The sequence below is a fragment of the Lactuca saligna genome, chromosome 1 (genome assembly GCF_052625555.1).
Source record: "Lactuca saligna cultivar CGN05327 chromosome 1, ASM5262555v1, whole genome shotgun sequence".
Taxonomy (NCBI): Eukaryota; Viridiplantae; Streptophyta; class Magnoliopsida; order Asterales; family Asteraceae; genus Lactuca; species Lactuca saligna.
The window spans coordinates 182,261,985-182,284,583 of record NC_136417.1 but is presented as its reverse complement, the minus strand read 5'-3'; the positions used below and the strand labels follow the sequence as shown (position 1 = coordinate 182,284,583).

General features: G+C 35.8%; 3 protein-coding genes across 3 annotated transcripts; 2 read left to right on the top strand and 1 right to left on the bottom strand.

The window, feature by feature from the left end:
• Positions 1 to 2,851: 2,851 nt before the first annotated feature.
• On the top strand, positions 2,852 to 3,973 carry LOC145046525 (oxygen-evolving enhancer protein 3-2, chloroplastic-like). The gene is made up of 3 exons (XM_078994813.1): positions 2,852 to 3,178; positions 3,252 to 3,547; positions 3,806 to 3,973. Exons 1-3 carry the CDS (start codon positions 2,899 to 2,901, stop codon positions 3,902 to 3,904), a joined length of 675 nt encoding a protein of 224 aa, XP_078850939.1. The 5' UTR covers positions 2,852 to 2,898; the 3' UTR covers positions 3,905 to 3,973.
• Positions 3,974 to 13,485: 9,512 nt separating this feature from the next.
• On the top strand, positions 13,486 to 14,836 carry LOC145046516 (putative transcription factor At1g61730). The gene has a single exon (XM_078994803.1). It carries the CDS (start codon positions 13,599 to 13,601, stop codon positions 14,670 to 14,672), a length of 1,074 nt encoding a protein of 357 aa, XP_078850929.1. The 5' UTR covers positions 13,486 to 13,598; the 3' UTR covers positions 14,673 to 14,836.
• Positions 14,837 to 15,373: 537 nt separating this feature from the next.
• Positions 15,374 to 17,370, bottom strand: LOC145001623 (protein DESIGUAL 2-like). The gene is made up of 3 exons (XM_078960984.1): positions 17,126 to 17,370; positions 16,711 to 16,916; positions 15,374 to 15,875 (listed from the first exon to the last, which is right to left on the bottom strand). Exons 1-3 carry the CDS (start codon positions 17,243 to 17,245, stop codon positions 15,638 to 15,640), a joined length of 564 nt encoding a protein of 187 aa, XP_078817110.1. The 5' UTR covers positions 17,246 to 17,370; the 3' UTR covers positions 15,374 to 15,637.
• Positions 17,371 to 22,599: the final 5,229 nt, after the last annotated feature.

The window sequence follows — 22,599 nt, the reverse complement described above, 5'->3', positions numbered from 1 at the left end:
TTGAGGGTATTAAGTTGATATGGAGGCTTGGACTTCAGATCTGGACTTTGTGAGGTCCCTAGCATCCAAAGGTCCCTGGTTTATTTAGCCTTAATTGAATTCTTGAATGAAAACTCCCTTTTAGAGCACGTTCTTGGCATTTCAAGCCCAAAGCGCCATGCATGGACGTAAAGTATGTGACTTTACATGATAATGGAGCCTTAAGAGTGTAGATCTAATGTTTGGGAAGGTTTTGTGTCTTAAAATCGTCTGAATAGGATAAGAGTCTGGATGGACTCGCCGTGTCGAGGAGCCGACTCGACGAGTCAGTTAGGGTTTGTCCCGATGATCTGTCTACGCTATTGCTCGGCGAGTTAGGGTTTAACTCGATGAGCTAGACCCTCACAAAGACCTCTGTGTAACGACTGGACTCGACGAGTCACATAAGCGCACTTAGCGAGTCAGGTCAATCTAGGACTGTCGACTTGAGTTGACTTTAGGGTTTGGTTAACATATGTACTGGAGACCGTGGAGGGCTAAAATGGTTTTTATCCATTCCAAGAGCTTGAGGGAGAGTAAGAGAAACTTTTATGTATTTATGTAAGAGTGGGGTATTGATTAAAGATGCTTATCTAATATGTTAGGTGGAGGCTAGTTTGGGATTTCCGAGTACGCGATTGTTACTTGGTAGTTTACGAGGTAAGTCTTCTCCCGATACTTACCAAGAGTGGTATCCTTATGTGATTGAGTTGTCTTATATGTTTATCTGTGTATTGTAATATTCTGTGTTTTGTCTTTGTGATTTATGTTGAATATTGTAGTTTTGAGTTACTGAGTTGGGACCGGAGGGTCCCACTGAGACACATCAACCGGAAAGTCTTACTGAGTTATGGACTACAGTGGCTAATGAGTTGTATGTGGTATTCTGGAGAACTCACTAAGCTTTGTGCTTACCGTGTTATGTGTTATGTGTTTCAGGTACTTCTCAGGGTCACAGGAAGGCGCTGACGTGATTGTAAACACTTGTTCATGATTATGTTGAGGATTCTCGGATTTGACTTTTGTTATGGTCTTATGAAATATAACATATAAGTTCTGTGTGTTTTAAAATGAAAATTTTGGTTTAAAAATTTACGGTGTTACAAGGCCCTCTCATAGATCGTCGAGTGTGGGTGGGGCCCGTATCTCACAATTAACCAAGTATGGGCAGGGCCCATATCTCATAGTTAGCCGAGTGTAGGCGAGGCCCGTATCTCGTAGTCAGCGGGGTGTGGGTGGGGCCCGTATCTCCTAGTTAACGGAGTGTGGGTGGGGCCCGTATATCCTTGGGTGTGGGTGGGGCTCGTATCTTTTAGTAGCCTGATTATATGTATGGTATGTGGTAGTTTGGGGAGACTCACTAAGCTTCATTCTTAAAGTTTTCAGTTTTAGTCTCAGGTACTTCCGCTTTTAAGAGGAAGAGTTCGGGATGACTGCATTGCACACACACCACAGAGTTTAGCTTGGGATGATATACTCTGATATTTGGACATGTGATTTTGATACAGTGTTTTGATATGATATTTTGAGATACTATCATTTATATTTTTATGAGATGATGTGGATTAATATGGCTTTATTTATAAATTAGAAACGAAATTTTTGGACGGTATTTTTGGGATGTGTATGGTCCGCATCACCCTTCTACAAGCAGTGTATGCGGCAAGTATGGGATTTTCGAAAAATCGTATTTTCCTCATACGAGCTCCATTTTTTACGTTCTTTATATCCACATATAGCTATCGACGAGTACTATAACTCTTTGATACGTCACCCATTCTCGACTGTCTTTATATCAACCGGTTGGTATAAACTAGATCTTCAATTCTCATTTAGGTTGTTTTGGCTAACACTCAACCAATTTATATTTCAATTTCTGTGTCGAACACTACTGTACTGAGACTTCAAAAAATCATAACTTCCTCATACAAAGTCAGATTTAGGTGTTCTTTATATGCACACTCTCGCTTTTACAACTACTACAATTATCATCAAGATTATTTATCCTAAATAATATTCTATCAAAAAACATCTATTTATCGCTCGTAACTCGTATGATGAATAATTATCCTATTCGAGGATTTTTTTTATAATAGTTATTAGCATTATACTTTAGTCATCTAGCCTTAATTGAGTAGATGTATCGACAATGATTCAAAAATGCGTCAAGGCTCTGGTATTTGAAAATTCAAAGGTCAAGTAGTGGCTTTTCTGGTGGCGACACATGTGAAGATGGTGGATGAAATAGATTTGGTGGCGGTCCTCATAAAACTCGACACATGAACTAAAGAACTAAAGATGAAAGTGTGATTTAGAACTTTTTTTTTTTTTTTATTTGTAAACATATTTTATCTCAAATCCTTAAAGGGAACGATTAATGGATTCCCACACTCCAACAATAGATCTTCAAAGAGGGATGATTTCTTTTTAGGGTGTTAGGATAAGTTATATAAAAGTAGTAATAAAATATGAAAAATATGAAGAAGAAAAAGATAAAAATGTATTTCATATAATATCGAGAAAGCACAAGGACTGAGTTTGTGTATTTTCTTAAAGTACGACTATATGTGCCTATTGCACTTACACAATTATGTAAATTTTTTCCTTTGTTATGTCAATATAATTTTAGAATAAGTTATTATGGATTCCCGTCACGTGACCTATTTTATTTCAAACTTACGTGTCAAAATCCAAATGGATGCTATAAGACCTCATCCAACCTGTCGAAAACTCAAACACCCATTGGCCGAAAAACATATCCAAGTTATCCAGAATAAAGCATTTCAAAGATAAGGTGTTGATCCCATCACATATTATTTTCTCTATTTCATTTAAAATTGCACACTAAAACACAAGTAACAAAACAGAAGAACAACATCAATGGCAGGACTAAGTGGTTCCTCTCTAGCTGTCTTGGAAGGCAGCCTCCAGCTCAACGGCTCCACCCGTTTGACACCGGTTGGGAACAACCGGATTTCTGTTTCCCGGTCTGGACTCGTAGTTAGAGCCCAACAAGGACAAGGTGAATCCGAAACAAGCAGAAGAGCTGTGTTGGGACTCATTGCCACTGGTCTTGCTTCCGGTTCTTTTGTTCAGGCGGTTCTTGCTGATGCTAAACCGATCAAGTTAGGCCCACCTCCACCACCTTCCGGTGGACTCCGTAAGTCTCCGGAAACCTCTTCTTATAAGCTTTAAGTTTTATAATTTTAATGAATCTTTATGTGTGATTGCAGCTGGTACTCTTAACTCCGATGAGGCAAGAGACTTTGATCTACCATTGAAGAACCGGTTTTTCATCCAGCCATTATCACCAACTGAGGCCACAGCTCGTGTAAAGGAATCGGCGAAAGAAATTGTAAATGTCAAGGAGTTCATCGACAAAAAGGCATGGCCATATGTCCAAAACGATCTTCGTTTGAAGTCGGAGTATCTTCGTTATGACCTCAAGACGATCATCTCCGCAAAACCAAAGGATGAAAAGAAGGCACTCAAAGATCTCACCGGAAAGCTTTTCCAGAACATGGCTGATGTAAGTTTTCCAAAACTAGTTAAAATGTCCAAAACGCCCATATATTTCTTTTAAAAATAAAGCAAAAACATCTTAAACAAACGTGTCATTTATGCGTAAAACCCACCTTTAAAATTTCAAAATCGTAGGGTAAACTGGAGATTTTCGATGAAAGAAAGAAAGTGAATTATAATTACATTCTAATGCTAGTAGTGTATAAGGGTAATTTGGTCAAATTGCTTGTATTTTGATGTTGTTTTTGTATGTTTTTTGGATTAGTTGGACTACGCAGCAAAGATCAAAAGCCCGGCTGATGCAGAGAAGAGTTACGCTGCAGCTATATCTAGTCTTAATGATGTTCTTTCAAAGCTCGGTTAAACTGAAGTTTGTTTGTTAATGTGATGAAAATATGTTGTTATTTTTTCAATTCACGAGAAACTTTGTTCAGACTTTATATTAAGTAACTAATAACTCTAATGAACAAAATAGATATGCCAATGGGCCGCCGCCATGATCAACCATCATAATACGTGGGTGGTGGGCAATGAAGAGGATGACAAAATTTGAGACTTTTCGTGAAAAATATATCTTTTTTTAAAAGAGTTCTCATTATATACTCATTTACAAGTAAAATGATAACCTAAATTTACATATTTATACCCTATAAAACTAGTAAACCTTATATGTATATCCTAATATAAGAGTTCCAATATTTGTAGATGATGAAAATAAAAGCATAAAATAGATGAAAATAAAAGCATAAAATATTTTATCGATTTAATCCGCTACATAAAATAAAAGCACGCTGATTTGCAACATCAAGTCCATCAAATCTCTCCTCATATTGATGCTTGTAAATTGAAGTATCATTTTGCCCACACGAAAAAGATAGTTTTGACATGCCATGAATTTGGGGAAGATATAATAGACGTGGAAAGTTGATTACTCGATGATCACAGCCCACTTGTGTTTTGTGCGATTATGATAAATATGTTCCTCCTATACAAGCATGACTATAGGATTATAGTTGTAGTCATGATATTGATATTATATGAAGGAATATGCCACAATTAGGTGTCCAAATATGTAGCGATTAATGCATTTGACCGCACTTAGGTGGAGATCCGAATGTGAATGCAAGCTCTAAAAATATATTCGGACGGATAACGGTTAGATAGATTAACCTAACCTATCAACCATGCACCTTATGATATAGAATAATATCCTCTAAGAAAATGTTTCTCATTTCTTCCATGTATTACATTACTTTCCTTGATGGTGTATGTGACACCCTGGAAATTGGGATGTACCGAGTGTGTAGGGTGTGTATTAATTAAAACAAAGTTGCCAATATCATGATCACATTTAGGATTGTTTCCACTTTGAAAGATCCTCGTTATATGATGATCAGTTCATATGATCAAATCGGGATCAAAAGGGCAAACCTAACTAAAAAGGTTAAAAGTTAAAACTGCTTATGGTTCACAAGTAATATAGAGTAAACATAATGATAAATTTAAACTTAATATATAAACCCATATTTAACTTCTAATATCATAAAGCATAACAAATGATGAATTGACATCAGATCAACGTTTAGATTATATCTATATTGTAAGTAATTTTATCACCTGGATAAATACAAAAACGCCATGCATGAAAACTTTTTGTGTGTCGATAATCATAAAATCATGGAATAAAGAAGGTGTTTTGGCACTATAACAAAACAAAGTTTGGTGAATTTATACATTTAGTTACTCAAATATTTATTTTTTTTTGCTTAATTAGACCTTAATGTTATGAAATACCGACTAATTACATAATTATACACCCGATAAACGGAACAATCGGTTGTATACCTTATGTTGCATTACATTAGATTGGATATTTACCTTATTAACTACACGTAAGAAAATGAAGTCAACATAATCACTTTAAATCACACACCACTACGCTCAACTTGTTCTTCCTTCTGTCTCAACTCTTAATGACCAAGAATGAAAAAAACTAAGGTTTGGACTTGTTTTTTCCGATCGAAGTTAGTGACCAACAAACCAACCGAGAATACCAACATCGAGGCCAAACCCTGATGGACTGTATCATGTAGTGGAGCTCAACTTCAAAGGTGTTTTCTTCAAAATCCATTCTCATATAACCATGGTATCAAATTCAATTCAATGAGCACAATTTTTCTAGAATGACATACTCTGAGTGTATCACCATTGTCGAACACTTCAGGCAAGAAAGTATAAAGAAGTTATGTTACTATGAGCCAGATATGCCCTTATTAGTTGGGCTTACTGTTATTGCTAATGAAGGAGACTATGTTGGCTTCATTTTTTATGCTTATGGGACTCATGGTATAATTTCCCTCTATGTGAACCATGATAGTCAAGGAATAGAGGATTGGTTTGGTTCTGACATAGAAGAAGAATATAGTGATGATTCATGTATTGATGGTGGTGAAAATGAAGATGAAATTGATAACCTTAGAGATGTTCTATCATCTATCATTCATATATTTGTTTTAACCCTTGATTTATGCTTTATTTACAAGTTTAGTCCTCGATAGCAATTTTGTAATTTTAGAGTCAACTGGAGTACGCGTCGCGTACACCTTCAAACATAGGGCGTACTCTAGATCGCATTAATACGTTACGCATATGTTGGTACGTCGGGCGTACGCAACCATGGTGCAAACCCTAATTTTTACGGTTTGAGCCCTATTTAAACACATTTATGGTCACATGGACCTTCTTATCTTCAGTCTCCTTCCTCATTTTGAAACCATACAGATTGTTTGTGCATTGTGAAGCTTTTTGAGCCATTTTTTGTGACATTTTGAGCTTTTGGAGTAAAAGGAAGAGCATTAAGGTGGTGGTGTTTCACTCAAGGCTTTGGATCCAGCATCTTGTCCCCTTTGTGCACCTTATGGAGTAAAAAAGCTACAACCTTGATGTAGAAATTTTATCGATTAGTTTTAACTCAAAATAGTTCACTTTTGGTCCCAACCTTGGCCTTTGTGAGTAGTAGGTACTACAAGGCGTTTGAGTTGTCCTTTCGGAGGTTTTGGAGGTTTTAAGTTGTAACATCCCAAAATTTGAGGCAAAAAATTTCATTTTTAAATTAAGTAAATCATAAAATATGTTACCAAAACATTGTCAATATTACATCAGGTTTAAACCAAAATGTCGGGTCTCAAAATCACAACATCATAAGTGATGGAAATCAGAGTACCATCCCAGAAGCTCATTGCAGAAATCATGAATGAATGTGTGATGCGCTGCTACACCGTCGGCTCCTTCCCCTTAGACGAAAAGCTACCTGAAACCAAAACTGAAACTGTAAGCACAAAGCTTAGTGAGTTCCCCCATTATACCATATAAATTATCGGTATCTTTTAACCGGTAACTGTCATCGGTGTCTTTCAACAGGTATTCATCATCGGTATCTTTCAACTGGTAACTACCATTGGTATCTTTCAAACGGTAATTGGGGACTATTCCCCCTACCACTATCATACAATAACAAGATATAATCATATAATCAGACATAACTGGGTACTGACTTACCCCCCGGTCCTAAAGACTAATGTTAGGGAAAGACTAATCCCTACCACTACCATTAACAAACATAACATATCACACAGGCGTATCTCATGACCAAAGCACATAACCATACCAACATAATTATCACAAAGACAATTATCTACTAAATACCCTTGTTGATGGGTCGACATTGTGGCCTTAGAGCTACCCCTACTAGATGGTAACTCACCTCGAATGAGTAGATGCTGATAATTTGCGCGGGAAATCTATCTCTGCTGCTGCTTCAGAAATCCTCTGGCTATAATCCCCACAAAACACTTAATCAGAGTCTGATATCTATTCTTAGGGTAAAATGAACATTTTACCCCTAACCAAGTCCAAGTCAAAGACCAAGTCAAAGTCAACTTCCAATTGACCTGACTCGTCGAGTTGGGCCACCAACTCGTTGAGTCCCTATCCCTTTAAATGTCCTCATCCACGTCTCTACTCATCGAGTTTAGCAATGACTCAACAAGTTCTCCTTCTATATAAATCATCGAAGGATCCTTCATCCGACTCGCCGAGTTGTATGAACAACTCGCCGAGTTGATCCTCATCCTATGAACCGGCCCTGTCCTAGACTCGTCGTGTTGTAAGAGCAACTCGTCGAGTTCATCTTCAGATGCTAGGAGATTGCCTTGGATTTGTCGACTATGTTCATACGCTCGTCGAGTCCTATGGTTCTTAGGTCCTTTTTCGTGTCTAACATCTATGGGACTCCCCTCCCTAACATCTGGTCCATTCGTAGAATGGATTCGGTGGTCATTACGCCTCGACTCGCCAAGTCCCAAGAACAACTCAGCAAGTCCATCCTTGCCCAATACTATACGGTCGATTTAAATGGGTTTTAACACCTCAAAACCATAGATCTGGCCTCCTAATGTCCATTTTATACGTAAAGTTCCAAACTTGGTGCACATGCATGGGGTCTTGGCTCAAAAATCCATAAAAGGTGTTGTACAATGTGCATGGGGATCTTATGGCTATAAAGTTGGCACCTTTATGCGATAAGACCCCTCCAATGACTCATATCTGAAAGTAGAACTCCATGAATCCCACTGCAAATCCGAAAATGGCTGAGAAAGCCCTAAATGCACCTAAAATCTAAGCCCTAAAGATGAACAACCACAAGAGAGACCAAAATAGGGGGCATTTACCTTGATTGAGCTGAAAATGGAATAAGATCTCTGGATCTACAAGCCCCAAATCGAATTCCCAAGCTTCCTCCTTCCTTCCAAGCTTCACAAGCACCCAAAAGCACCAAAAATTGCCTTAGATCACTCAAAGCAGCTAGGGTTTCGATAAGAAGTGTGCTGGGAGCATAAGGGACAATGGAGGTTACAATAAGACGTTTAAATAGGGTGCAAACCCTCAGATTTCAGGTTTCCTTCAAACAGCTCCTACTCGCCGAGTCAGTCTCCCGACTCGTCGAGTAGGTCACTTAAAATGCCTGCGGATCGCAGCCCTACTCAATGAGTAGGGCCACCAACTCGTCGAGTCCTAAAGGATATACAGAAATGCTTAAATTAAATGCGTATCGGGAATCAGGTGTTACATAAGTCATAAAGTTGGGTTTTTGGTCACTAGTTTCTATCCATGCAAGTGTTAGATGGTCATAATGGGTTAAGAGGCTAGGGTTTATGGAGTTAAGTTCTTAATAGTCATGCTAAACCATAAATTTGGAAGCTTTATGGTTAAGAACATATTTTGTTGCCTAAATCTAAAATTTATACGTAAGTGCTAAAACATTAAGCACTTAATAAAAGGGTGTTGAGCATCCGTGTACGTTGGGCATACCAAGGCGTGCACGGTGCATATGAGGTCAACTCTCTGATCCTCAGTCAACCACGAAGTATGCCCCTACGTACACGGTGCATATGAGGTCAACTCTCAAGGCCTAGACATCGTACCTATCTAATTGGTGACCTGAGAATACAAGTTATTTTGAAAGAGAGAATCAACCTAAAGTTGGTGAATTCATAAGTATTTAAGTGTCATTGTCTTGTTTGGAAAACTATCATCATTGTCTGGCAAATCTTTAAATGTAACAATTGATATAAGTTTGAAAATCCTAGAAAATCCCTTATTTCCTACAAGTATGAAATGTAGTCTTCTACCAAGACCCGAATGTTCTGTAAGTAAAATGATAGTTTTTCGTTTCTATTGACTAGTACTAGAGTACTTAGTCTAACCCCTCGTTTATGTGAATGTATCACAAAATAAAGTAAACAGGAAAAAGTATATGATAGTCTTCTACCAAGACCATAATGTTCTGTAAGTAAGATGATAGTTTTTCATTTCTATTCACTAGTACTAGAGTACTTAGTCTAACTCCTCGTTTATGTGAAATTATCACAAAATAAAGTAAACAGGAAAAAGTACAATCATGTAAGTATTATCCCTGGATTACCAAGACTAACACGACATCTCCGAAGTGAAAGGTATAACCTAATGAACATCCGAAGATTGTCCAATTAACCCCTGTAGCGAACAGTGGTTCCGGGAATGGTTAGTCCCGTAACTGACTCTACATCGCTGTAAGCGAAATAGATAACCTAATGAAAATCCGAAGATTGTCTAATTAACCTCTGTAGCGAACAGTAGGTTCCAGGAATGGTTAATCCCGTAACTGACTCCTAATATAAGTAATAACCTTAGGCATCCGTAGATGTCCATTAACCTCTGTAGCGAACAATGGTTCCAGGAATGGTTAATCCCGTAACTGACTCCCGTTGATTTGGGATGTGCTGGATGATTTACTGAAGGTACTAATAAATCATCTTTACGAATCGAGTTTTAAGTATTCATGTAAGTATACACAGGTAAATGTATCTACGTAAAGGTATTCAGGTAATGTGTTCATGTAAGCGTATTCATGTATCATGTAAGCATATGTAAAGGTACTCATGTATCAGGTAATGTACTCGTAAAGACTCATGAATGAACTGACTCTTGTGTGATTCCTTGTAATAGGAATAATGTTTTGTTTCTTCTAACTATCCCTATGATAATTAACTGGAAAGTAATTGGTTGTTCAAGTAGATTTACACACCCTTGATACACCAGGCTGTGGGAAACAGAACGAAGGATGGAAACTATAACATCAATACATATATAAGAACATATGCGTATAAGTGTAGTTTTGTTCAAGAAGGTAAAAATAATGGTTTTGCAAGATATCTAGGAGTTTTGAACAATAATTAAGAGTGACTTGATGTCATTTTATTTTAATAAACATTTCAAAACTAATACTTTTGTTATCAAGGTATTTTAAGATAGAAAACCATTTTATGTGTCACCTTTTGAAGTATATGAAATCTACTGAGTGAAAACACAGTTATAAAATACATAAGATTGATTTAATAACATATTGTTTTCTACTTGTATTCCCCCCCCCCCCCCCCATTAAAGCATTTAAAATCATTTAAAACATTGATTAAGGGGTATGAACTCACTTGTGGTGAGTGGATTGGATTGAAGTGTCAGTTACGGTGCTAGGTGACAAATGAAGACTTGTACATGCGCATGAGCCTAGTTATCATATAATGAACATATATATATAAATAATTAGCCTTATTATAACTAATAAAATAAGTTAGGACACCCTAGAACTTGAAAATACTTTGTTTCAAGTGTTAAAGTTCACAAGGATTGCATCCGAGTGTTAGTAGGGCAAAACTAGCGTGTTTGGGGTCCAAGGGTAAACTCCTTGGGAGTTTACGGTCTAAATGACCTTTACCCTAGGAGTTTACGGTAGTAAACTCAAGGGTTTACGGTCTAAACTCCACTCCTTGCAACCATGTGTTGTTTGGAGGTTTAATAAGTCCTTTGAAGCAATCCTACTAGGTGGTTTAGCCTTTGGAATGGACTAGGGCCACAAAACACCCTCTTTGAGGAGTTTACGGACTAAGGGCATTTTCCTTTGGGTTTACTACCGTAAACCCTTATGGGAAAGGATGTTGCCATGATTTCAAGTCCTTAACACATCTTGGTAAATGTCTAAGTTAGCTTTTAGGGTTAAGGAAGGAAAATGACTCATTTAAACACCCTTTTGGGTGTTTACGGTTTTGGGATATCCTTAGACCGTAAACACCTATAAATGGTGGTGTTTGGTGTTTTTCAAAGCTTAAACACATCAATGATAGGTTTAAATATTTTAAGGTGCGTCTTAAACTTCAAACTAGGGCTAAACATGGGACTTAAGTCAATTTTGGGGGACTTTATGGTGTTTACGGCCCAAGCATCATCTTGGACCGTGAACACCTCAAACATGGTGTTCTTGACCGATTTTCTTGGTTTTTAGATGATATACTTGCTTACAAGCACTCAAGGATAGAAGTACTTACTATAATGATGCTTGATTTGAGCTAAAAGGCCAAGAACACTTAGTGTATGTTCTTGGTGTTCTTGTTGTTTTGGAAAAATCTAAACAAAATACATAAATGAATGGATGAATAGATGCACAAACACTAGATTAAGTGTTTTACTAACTTGAAATGGTTAGAACACTTACAAGATCGAAGATTTGGAATTAAATGTTGGATGATAGTTGAGAGAGTTTTTGGAGTTTACTCTTTTGACTATTTGGGGAGTAAACACAATGACTAGTTTCTTAGGGAGTAAACTCATACATAGACATGAGTTTACGGTTTTTTGGTGGTTCCTAAACCCAAAACATAAAAGTTTGGTCAGGTGATTCTAATACGCGAAGTGTTTGCGGTTTTCAAAAATAAAAACTCGAGACGACACTTTCTTTCACCCGTTCGTTTAAAAATAATATTAAAATAATCAAACGAACTTTATATTTCCTAAAAATAAGAAATAATGACATTGACTTATGATATGAAGTAGTTGACTTTTAGGGTTTGACCGAATGGAAATTTCGGGTTGTCACAGTCAAGTACATACCAAATATAGTTATGGACTTAGACACTAATCTAATAGGTTTTGTCGTGAAACTTCAACATGCCATAACTTCTTCGTTATAACTCGGATTTCAGCGTTTTTTATATATCTAGAATCTTTGTTTCAACCACTACAAATTTATGTATAGATATTGGGTTTATGTAACACTTTAGTTTCGATGCTTATTTTTATTATATCTTTATAAACCAATATATAAGCACATAAAATCACATAATTCACATAATATTCAAGTAATTCATCTTTATTACTTCAAAATAGGTTACAATGGTTGACCTTGACTATTACATCATTATACTAACACGTAGCCCAGAAACACATGCGTTAAAGTCAAGAACCGCCAATCTTTTGAAGGCCATAACTTCTTCATTCTAAGTCCTATTTCGTCATTCTTTATATCCACAGGAGTTAATTCAGGCACCAAACAACCATATCGATGGTCTAAAGTATGATGAAATCGGACTTAGAATGAAGAAGTTATGGCCTTCGAAAGATTGGTGGTTCTTGATCGTAGCTGAGTACACTGGGCGTACGCTAGGAGTACGCCGGGTGTATTGGCTTGAAATTCAGATCGTAGAGGCTTTAGCATATGCTGGGCGTATGCATAGACTTGGTTAAGTTAGGCCTCGACCCACCTGATTGTAACATGTTATTTTTTGATCTTAAGGTCATGTTAGGGGTTCTTGGGTCATATTGGTCTTTAAAGGCCTTGTAGTTGAGCTTGGATGCCTTTTTTAGCTTTTTATGGATTTGGGCCTTAGAGGGAGGGAGGCCTATTGAGGTAGGGGTAAAGGAGCCCTTTTGCCTTAAGTCAAGAATTAGGGTTTTGGACTTGAGTTCAAGATCATCACTTTAGAAGAAGAAGAGCAATCATAGGAGAAGAAGAAGTCATTCATTCATGAAGAAACCCTAAATCGATTTTTTAAAGGAGGAATATATCATTTATTGTTTTGTCAATATTTATTATGGTATATCATAATAGTTAAGCAAGTCATCATTTAATCTGGAAGAGTCAATTACCGGTGAGTAATATTTGAACAAAACATATAGTTTGTTGGTGTTTTTTGTACAAAAAGTTTACTTGAATGATATTTTTTGATCATATCAAACATGGATAATGTTTTTTGAACGATTTTGAAACACAATTATCCATTTGAGTCGTTTCCTCTTTTTTTTTTTTTTTTTTTTTGTTTTTTTTCTTATTTTTTACCGGTTACTACAATGTCAAATTTAAACACAGAATATACTTCGTTGGTGTTTTTTGTACAAACACTTTACTTGAATGGTGTTTTATGGACACATCAAACTTAGAATGATATTTTTTAAAGGATTTTAAAAGATAGTACCAATATAAGTCATATTCCCTTTGTTAAAAGGTTAAAAGTGAATGTTTAAAATAGCTAAGGTCCGTTCTTGTAGTTCTGAAAAGACGTAGATATCGACATATTGTTACCGTTGCGCACCCTAATTAGAGCATCACCCCCAAATTCTCCACTACATAGACCACAATTGCCGAAGACCTAGGTTTATTTTATCGGAGGATCTTCATCTCTCGGCGGATCATGGCGCAATCGAAACTAGAGATGAACAATTCATCGTCTGATGATGAAGAAGTGTCAACCGGAGTTTCCGAGTCGGAATTGGAATCAGATATGACACCACCAGCTCAGCCGTCTTCCAGAAAAACCCAAGCGACTCCACAATTATCCTCCGAAGAATCCGAATCCGACGCTGATTCACCTCCAAAGAAGTTCGAAAAAGCCGATCCAAATATTAAATCTTTAGCTTCAAAGCCCATGGATGATGAACCGAGCAAAAAACCCAAACCCAAAAACCCTATTTCACGCAATTCTCCCCCTCCTCCGAAACCAGTAAACGGGAAACGGAAGGCTGCGGAGGTTGAAGATGAAGCTACGGAAACGAAGATCACGAAGAAGGAGGTGGTAGCACCGGCGCCACCAGGTCCTGAGAATGCTGCAGAAAAGAAGCCGCTGTTTCAGAGGCTATGGAGTGAAGATGATGAAATTGTGTTAATAAAAGGTATGATTAGTTACGTTGAGACAAAAGGGAAAGACCCAATTGCGGATGTTAATGATTTCCATGAGTTCGTGAAGAATTCACTGAATGTCGATGTGAACAATGGGCAAATGACAGCTAAGGTTAAAAGATTGAAGGCGAAGTTCATGAACAATGTAGGTAAAATTGAGCAGAATGGGAAAGTTAGGTCATTGTCCAATCCCCATGAGAAGAAAATGTATGAGTTATCAGAGAAGCTATGGGATAGAAATAGCATAAAAAACGCAGCCATTGTTGGTTGTAACACCAAGAAAGTTAACCCTAAGCCAAAACCAGATCAGAAGCTGAAAGCGAACTCTAATCATGTGGTTTCTAATGGAGGCCATGAATCAAGCAAAAATGTGGTGCATTCAAGGGGTGGAATCAAGATTCCGATCACAGATGAGGATATTATGAATAGGGGATTAGAGTTGCTTTCAGGTCAGAAGAAAGTGGAATTGGAAGAGAAATGGAATGATTTGAAAGTGCAAGAACTGAAGCATTATTTGAGAAAATTGGAGCTTATGAAAGAACAGGGAGAGCTTGTGTTGAATGCGATGAAGAAATCTTGTGCTAGTTAAGCATGTAAGGTAAGTTATGATTATGAGAAGTGTTATTTATGAAGTATTTATGTTATGTGTCTAGATGAAGTTAGGTTAGTAACATGAACTTGAGTTGTATGATAAATTGATAATGTTTCATTGATGAATATGCAAAAAATATGTATAATCTCTGTATGTGGTAACTTCTTTTTTATAGAATATTGCTAAGTATGCTAGCTTTTTTGAATATATAACATTAGTTCGCATGGTTTTTTTTGTTTTTATATCTAATTTGATCGTTTGACTGTAAAAATGTTTAATTAAACCACTGTCCTTTTTCACAATAGATCATTTTTGGTAAATTGGATTAGGAAACCTAAAGATACATGTTTTATTTATTTATTTTATATATGTGGTTTTTGGATTAGGAAACCTAAAAGATACTTTTTAAAAAAAAAATTAAATTTTTTGTTCTTTTGTGTATTCTGGTTCATAAATGTCTTAAGTTTGACTTTCTGGTTCATTAAAGCCGTTAAGTTTGATAAAAAATTTCGGGTTTACTTGGTAAATCTGCAAAAAGGTTAAAATTGAAAAAAGTTGCAAACATTCGGTTTTAGTGAACCTAAAATCTCCAAAACGGTGATTCTGCACATTTCTGTCAAACGTAAGGGTTTTTATGTTATTATAACAGATAATTACATCAAGATTTTGCATTTTGTACTTGAAAGTAGATAGAGAAATAACTTTAAAAAGTTGAAAAAACTATATTAAGATCAAGAAACATGAGATATAGCACCAAACTAAGTCATACAAGAATAGAACCTCAAAAAAATATAAAAGAAAAAAAAAACCGACACCTTGTATCTTGTCAAACCTTTTTAGGTGTGATTATAAAGCTACAGACAGTTTCAATGCATAACAAACACAGTACAATATGTAACTCAGTACACTACAGACACAAGCACACTTCCGTTTGTAACAAAATGGTGCCGAAAGTTAAAAAATTAAACAGGTGTTTGTGGTGGTGGGTGGTGCATAACACTAGGTGGATTCAATTTTTTTTCTTCTCTTTCAACGGTGGTGGCAGAAATGTAATAACACACAGCAAACATGGCGTGGATGATACATGCAATGCCACCAATGGAGAGATAACGATGGTGTGAAATTCCACATGATTTTCTTGAACTTGAATTCGCCATAACTCCTGCTGTTAGCATGATAAATCCAGCGACTAGTGTAATCCTGGTACAAATTTTAATCCATTAGGTACATGTTCCTTGTGTTGGGTTTTACAAAAAGTGAACTTCCAAAATGTCTAAAAAATTATAGAAATGTTGCAATTTTCAATGTTATCATTGGGTAACTTTTTATAATTATAATGTCCTAATAAGAAAACAAGAAAAAAAAGTACATAGTTTTAATTGGTTAGGTTTTTTGAAGTGAGATACCTTAATAAAAAATTTGCAAGTACAATGTTGTGAATGACTAGATTTCTTAAAGTATGATGCATTGATAAGAAAATAATTGAATGTATAAAGTTGTAATTGAATAAAATAAAAGTTGGATTCTATAATGTTAAAATATAAAAAAAAAAAAAAAACTGAATGTACAATATAGATTAAAATAAAAATAGGATGCTATAATAGAAAAATAAATAAAAATATGTTTTCATTTTTATTTTTATTTTTATTTTTTTTGAATTTAGCTTTTCTGCTAAAAAAAATATATTTCCAAGAACCACGGCCTACCTTCCAACCCCAAAAACTATCATGATGTTTAATTTGGTATATAGTGTGTGGAAGAAAGGCCCAAGGGCCCAAGACTCACAACATTGCTCATATTATCCAAAAAAATATCATGAGGTTTAATTTTGTATATAGTGTGTGCCCAAAGGCCCAAGACTTGTTATCCAAAAAAATATCATGAGGTTTAATTTAGTATAGAGTTGTAAGACTCACATGGAGCATATTATCCATATTGGAATGTAAACTCTCATACAGTCTGTCAAGACTAAAATTATCGTCTGTTTCTGTAAAGATATCAGCATGAATGAACCTTAGGAAGAGAAGATGGGTACCATAAGAAAACGAGGGACCCGAAAGCCAACCGTTTGTTATACGAGACATTGTCTAGCTCTTCTCGAGATCGAACACAATGGCAACCACCAAGAATGTTCGCAATGGCATGAGCAAATGCTAAAAGCACCGCTGCTGCAAAACCTAACTTAAAAGCTTTGTTACTTGGATCTGGACATTCAACGATCCACACCCTTAAACTTTGCACCTACACAAAAAATATGGCTAATTTATGTATGCATTTTGTAAAAATGCTACCGTTTTGTGAAAAATATGATATATTTGTGGCGAAATTTTATAAATTTGAAATAAATGGAGTAAGATCATTTGAAAAAGCATCGATACGTAGCTTAGAGAATTAAATTGTGTCTATGTTAACGTCAGTTAAGTAAAAAAGAAATAGCATTAAAAACAGACCTGGTTTTGAGCTACCTCGGCTTGAATGCCGAGGATTCCAGCTATAACATCCATTAGTATGATCGAGAAACAAACTAAAGGGAGTGTGTATTGACCGTTGTTTTGACCTTTCATTGCCATTTTTTTGAAGGCCTAGAAGATAGAATATGGTGGATTTTGAAAAGAAATATTGTGGATTTTTATAGGCGGTGGTGGAGAGATCTTAGAACGTGATAAGGGGGAAAAAGATAGAATGTGAATAAAGGGGATTAAGGAAGAGTGAATGAGGTTTAACTGCATATGGGTATATGTAAGATTAGCTGTTTTTATAGAGTAAAAAAAACCATATGTTCTCTTCAAAGTTGTCTTTATTCTGTTTTTTGTTATCCTCACGTGTTTGCTTTGGTGTAAGATTAGGTTCCTACCATGGTGAAGAAGTAAGATAAGTTCCAAATGTGGCTTCTTATTTTTTAACCGCAGCCCACAGACATTGCAAACTACTCATGTTATCATGTTAATATGGTACAACAAAACGATTCATTTGGTTGGATGTGAAAGGACAACGTCCACACATATAGTTTGAGTATGTATATGGGATGGATGATTAGGAGTGAACATTGTTCAATTCAATTTAATTTTTTTATTAAAATCAAAACCAAATCCTAAAGTCCAGTTTTCAATTTTGGAAAACCAAATCATTGATTTTTTTGGTATTGGTTTCTATGTTTTCTTTTTTCGGTTTGTTGTTTTTATTCTTATTTTTTTTGGTTATCAACCATGATTTCAAATTAACAAAAAGGTAAGTAATTTGTCAAAAAAAAAAAAAAAAATACAACACATTGATACATATGCTCGTTATTTAATTTTCAGTGAAAATGTAAATGTTTATATATATATTTTTTTAACATACTTAATTTAAGTAACAGGTTCGTTTCGGTGGATAAATTCAGTTTGGTTTTTGTTTAATGTCATTTAAGGTTTGTATACCTCACGTGTTGCCAAAGAGACCGTTATTCGATTTAAAACCAAATATATCATTGAGACCTTCTCATTTTTATCCATATAGCGATAAGAATTTGTCTCACTAATAGACATGACATTTTTTTTTTATCTCCCATTATATTTGTAGTTTTATATGTTTACCTAGTTAATACTGAAATATGACGTTTTATGAACATACAAACTTATGAATTTAATAAGCTATACCCCATTTTCAATTAAACCCGATAGCCTAAATATTTTCCAATTAAAAAACTAATTACATCGTTTTAATCATTATAAACCATCAAGGTGCATAAAAAATATTCCTAATTTATTTCAAAAACAAATAAAAATTATGAAAGTTGAAGGGGTAGTATGAAAATTTCGGTCAAGGAATAAACGAAATAAATTTAAGTAGATTATAAAACAGACATAGAAGGTAACATTACTTTATAAAACCAATTCATGTAAATAAAACAAATAAGATATTATGAAAGTTAAAATGTAATATGCAAATTCCAATAAAGGAATAAAAATAATTTTGTTGTGACAATTACTGGAAATTAGAGTTTTTGGACTATTTAAGCACACTTCAGCCTCTAGGGGTGGATCATTCTGAGCTGCATCAACTATAGAGAGAGTTTTAGCAAACCCTAGCCTCCCCTTCTTATATGTGAGCTTAAAATACTCTTGAGAGCTTACTTTTACCATTTGTGTGCTCAAAACTTCAAGGAGAAGACTCCATCTTGGTGTGTGGAAGCAAAGCAGTGTCACAAATCCAAAAAGCTTGCTTATGTTTTGCACCTTTATGATTATAAATCTCCCAACTTTCCTTCTCATACCATAGATTTAGCTTTTGATTCCTTTTTATGGTTTTAGTCCCATTTTGGTGAAGATCTTAGAGTAGTGATGAGTCCATCTCTTTTTAAGAACATAGAGTTGTTATTTAGATCATTCTTAGTATGAGAGTTGGCATCTTGGAGCTTGTTCTCTTGGCCATGAAAAGTAGGTTGTTTTTAGTCCCTTTTTAATGTTCAAGTTTAGATCTTGTGGATTTGGGTTAATGTTAAAGGGTAAAGTTGTAAGCTTTATCCGTTAGGACAACGTGGGAGTTCAAATCTAGAAGTTGGACCCTTATCTTAATGGCTTAATACAAAATACATTGAAAAAATAGCAAAAGCATGATGCGCTTTCCCTGAGTGCGGGGCGCATTTTAGGGTTTCTATTACGAGTTGGTTCTGTCGAAAATAAAGGATTTTTTTGTCATGTAGTGAGCACACGATGCCCATAGAATAACGTGAGGAGCCTTTTAACTAAAGGTTGACTTTATGGACTTTTAGGCTAGGTTTGACTTTAGCTCAAACTTTAGGGTTTAGGGTCGTAGATTGTTCTTTGACCTTCTTTGTAGATTAGGTGGCGAACGAGCCACCCTTCTTTTCTATGAGTCACGGTGATTCCTGTCAGATAGAGAGGTGAGTTTTATCATTATACTTCATACTGTAGTACGTATCCTTGTGTGTAGGATGTTGGTATGTTGTAGTGATATGTTAGATTAATAGATCTGTTATGATTTCCTATGTTTGTTGGTTATTATTTTCTATTTACATATGTCGATATATTATGGTTGGGTTGAGGTAGTCCTACTTTGTGTTGTTGGCTAAGATTCCCAAGCGGTCCAGGTCTACTATAGCCCTGCGAGGCTGTCTAGTCAAACTTTAGGGTTTAGAGTCATGGACGGAGTTTTGACTTTCTTTGTAGATTAGGTGGCGAACGAGCCACCCTTCTTTTCTATGAGTCATGGTAATGCCTATCAGATAGCGATGTGAGTTTTATCATTATACTTTATACTATAGTATGTATCCTTGTGTGTAGGATGTTCGTATGTTGTAGTGATATGTTAGATTGATAGATCTGTTATGATTTCCTGTGTTTGCTAGTTATTATTTTCCTATTTACATATATTGATATATTATGGTTGGGTTGAGGTGGTCCTACTCTGTGTTGTTGGCCAAGATTCTCGAGCGTTCTAGGTATATTATACACCCTACGAGGCATTCTAGTCAAATTGTAGGCCCAATGAGAGCGGTTAACGTGTATTGTAGGCCTTGCGAGGGGTCTAGTTGGACTGTAGGCTCATGTGTGCATGTATTGTATGTCTATTGTTATGTGGGGTATTTTAGGGGAACTTACTAAGCTTTGTCTCACAGTTGTTGATTTAAATGTTCCAGGTACCTCAAATGATCTGGGAAAGGGGAAGACGTGATTGTACACATCATATAGTGGTTCTATGTTTTGAGAGATACTCTGATATTATTATTTTAATTTTGACATGGTTGTAAAACAATGTTTTCATGACATATGATTTCTATTAAAATGCCTTTTAAAAATGAAAATTTTACTATGGTTTTTTAGACGTTACATTTATGATAGATATGGAGATTCTAAATTGTACATTACATAAAGTGTACAGAAAGAAGAAACATATACATATAAGATGATTCATCTCAATAAAGTGCAACCATTTTTTTTCCTAAACATGATGGATAATATATAAAATACGAGGAGGAAGATGATTCATCTCAAACCGGCAGCCATGCAGACTCTAACGAACATGCACATGATGCTCGTATTGATAATGATATTTTCCATTGAGAAGTTGAATTACCAAACAAGGGAGTCACACATTCCTTATTTACTAAACCAAAACAAAAAGGGAGCAACATGTAGAGGATGATATAAAGCCATTGGCTACTCTTTTTGTTGAAGGTTACGTGGAGGATATTACCTTACATGAAGAAGGAGATAATTGTAATACAAAGGCTAAGTGGGGAGATCAGATGGAAAAGGACAATCCATATGTTGTTCTTAAATATATTTGTAATTGACATCAAAGGTCAACCAAAGTTGCAAGCGTAGCCTATGAATCACTATTTAAACCACTTGGCTTCTAAGCTGCTATTTTTGAAAGAATCAGTGCACATATGTGTTTATTAGAGGGTGGAAACCTAAAAATAAAAACAAAAAGCCTCTTCTTTCTCTGCACCTTTGGCCTGGAGAGAAAGGATAATTCACAGACTTGTAGTGAAGGTAGCCCTTATAATGAATGATGACTGTACCATTAACAATTTTTTTAGTTAAATTGAAATAGGAAAGATACTTTGATATGACACGAATGGTAGCAAGGCTGATTTAATCCAATATACCAAGAGTATTGGTGTAACGTCCTATTATGAATCATTTCCTAATTCGGGGATGTGACCTGAAGATCGGTTATCATCAGGATTAGGGCCTCTGGGTAAAGAGAGATTTAGACCCATTTGGGTGTGGGTAATGTAATTTAGATAATCTGGGAGTTCAGTTTGTGTTTTGGAGCCAAATGGTATATTGGTATAGTGGCAGTTCGGGCTTTTATGGAAATTATATTTTTAGTTCAAGAAGATTTAAGGAAAGTATGAGTTGATAGAAGCGTAGAGCTTCTCGTTACCTTTCTGTGGATATAAAGATCGTTGGAAATGGACTTATAATGAAGAAGTTATGACCGTCAGAAGTTGGTAGGGTTTAAGGCTAACCTTAGTACACAGGGTCTACATAGGGAGTACGTTCGGCGTACTAAGGAGAAGGATCGCGAACATCAGTAGGAGGACACTAGGCATACTAAGAGTATGCAGGGTGTACTCCGGTTTCATGCAAACCCTAATTAAGCTCTTTAACTCAACACCAAACCCTATTATCCTCAGCCTCCATCCCTTTAAACCCTAGATTCGAAACCCTAAGAGCTTGTGGTGATTTTTGATCTTGAAAATTGATTTGTGGTGAAGAAGAAAAGGACCACTTAAAGGAGTGAATTGAGATTGTAGATCTAGATGTATCTTCTCATTTGCAAGCTTTTTAAGGTAAAAAGGTCATACCTTGATGATCATTTATGTTAGATTTACTTTATGGTGTTTCTTGGGCATTTTTGAGTCTTTTGAAGTAAAGATGAGCTTTTGATCCACTCCAAAAGTAATGGATGCTAGATCTAAGCTCCAATAAGGCCCGTTGTTCATAAAAATGCAAATGTTATGGAAGATTTTGGTTGATGCAAGTATTAATACCCTTATTAAGCTCTTTTTTTGTGTTGAGTCCCATTAAGGCATGTCAGCAAGTAAATTTGACCACTTTATTGATTAAGACCTTGAATAGGGATCAGATCTATGTTTTCGACAACTTGAATAAACCCATTAAGAGCTTTTTGAGACTTTTGGCTTTCTATTGAGTACGTTGGGCATACACATGAGTTTGCTCAACATAATGGGTGGTTGCCCATCAACCGTTTATACATCGTGCTTCATGGTTGAGTATGTGGGGCGTACGTCTCAAGTATGAAGGATGTAGTCCTCAAACTGGCTATTTTGGGCCTTTTTGTATTTGGGCCTTATTGGACCTTTGTATTTCTGAATTTAGGCCATGGTTAGACTATAGGCTTTCTTGGTATTGGTCCCATGATAGTTTTTGGGCCTAATTAGGAAGTTGGG

What these genes read in the sequence shown, in the direction of transcription:
- LOC145046525 (XM_078994813.1), top strand. Translation starts at nt 2,899, where the DNA reads ATGGCAGGACTAAGTGGTTCCTCTCTAGCTGTCTTGGAAGGCAGCCTC. An exon ending in ACCACCTTCCGGTGGACTCC is followed by an intron (nt 3,179 to 3,251) that starts GTAAGTCTCCGG and finishes GTGTGATTGCAG; the next exon opens with CTGGTACTCTTAACTCCGAT. An exon ending in TTTTCCAGAACATGGCTGAT is followed by an intron (nt 3,548 to 3,805) that starts GTAAGTTTTCCA and finishes TTTTTGGATTAG; the next exon opens with TTGGACTACGCAGCAAAGAT.
- LOC145046516 (XM_078994803.1), top strand. Translation starts at nt 13,599, where the DNA reads ATGGCGCAATCGAAACTAGAGATGAACAATTCATCGTCTGATGATGAA.
- LOC145001623 (XM_078960984.1), bottom strand. Translation starts at nt 17,245, where the DNA reads ATGGCAATGAAAGGTCAAAACAACGGTCAATACACACTCCCTTTAGTT. An exon ending in CCGAGGTAGCTCAAAACCAG is followed by an intron (nt 16,917 to 17,125) that starts GTCTGTTTTTAA and finishes TTTTTTGTGTAG; the next exon opens with GTGCAAAGTTTAAGGGTGTG. An exon ending in GGGTCCCTCGTTTTCTTATG is followed by an intron (nt 15,876 to 16,710) that starts GTACCCATCTTC and finishes AATTTGTACCAG; the next exon opens with GATTACACTAGTCGCTGGAT.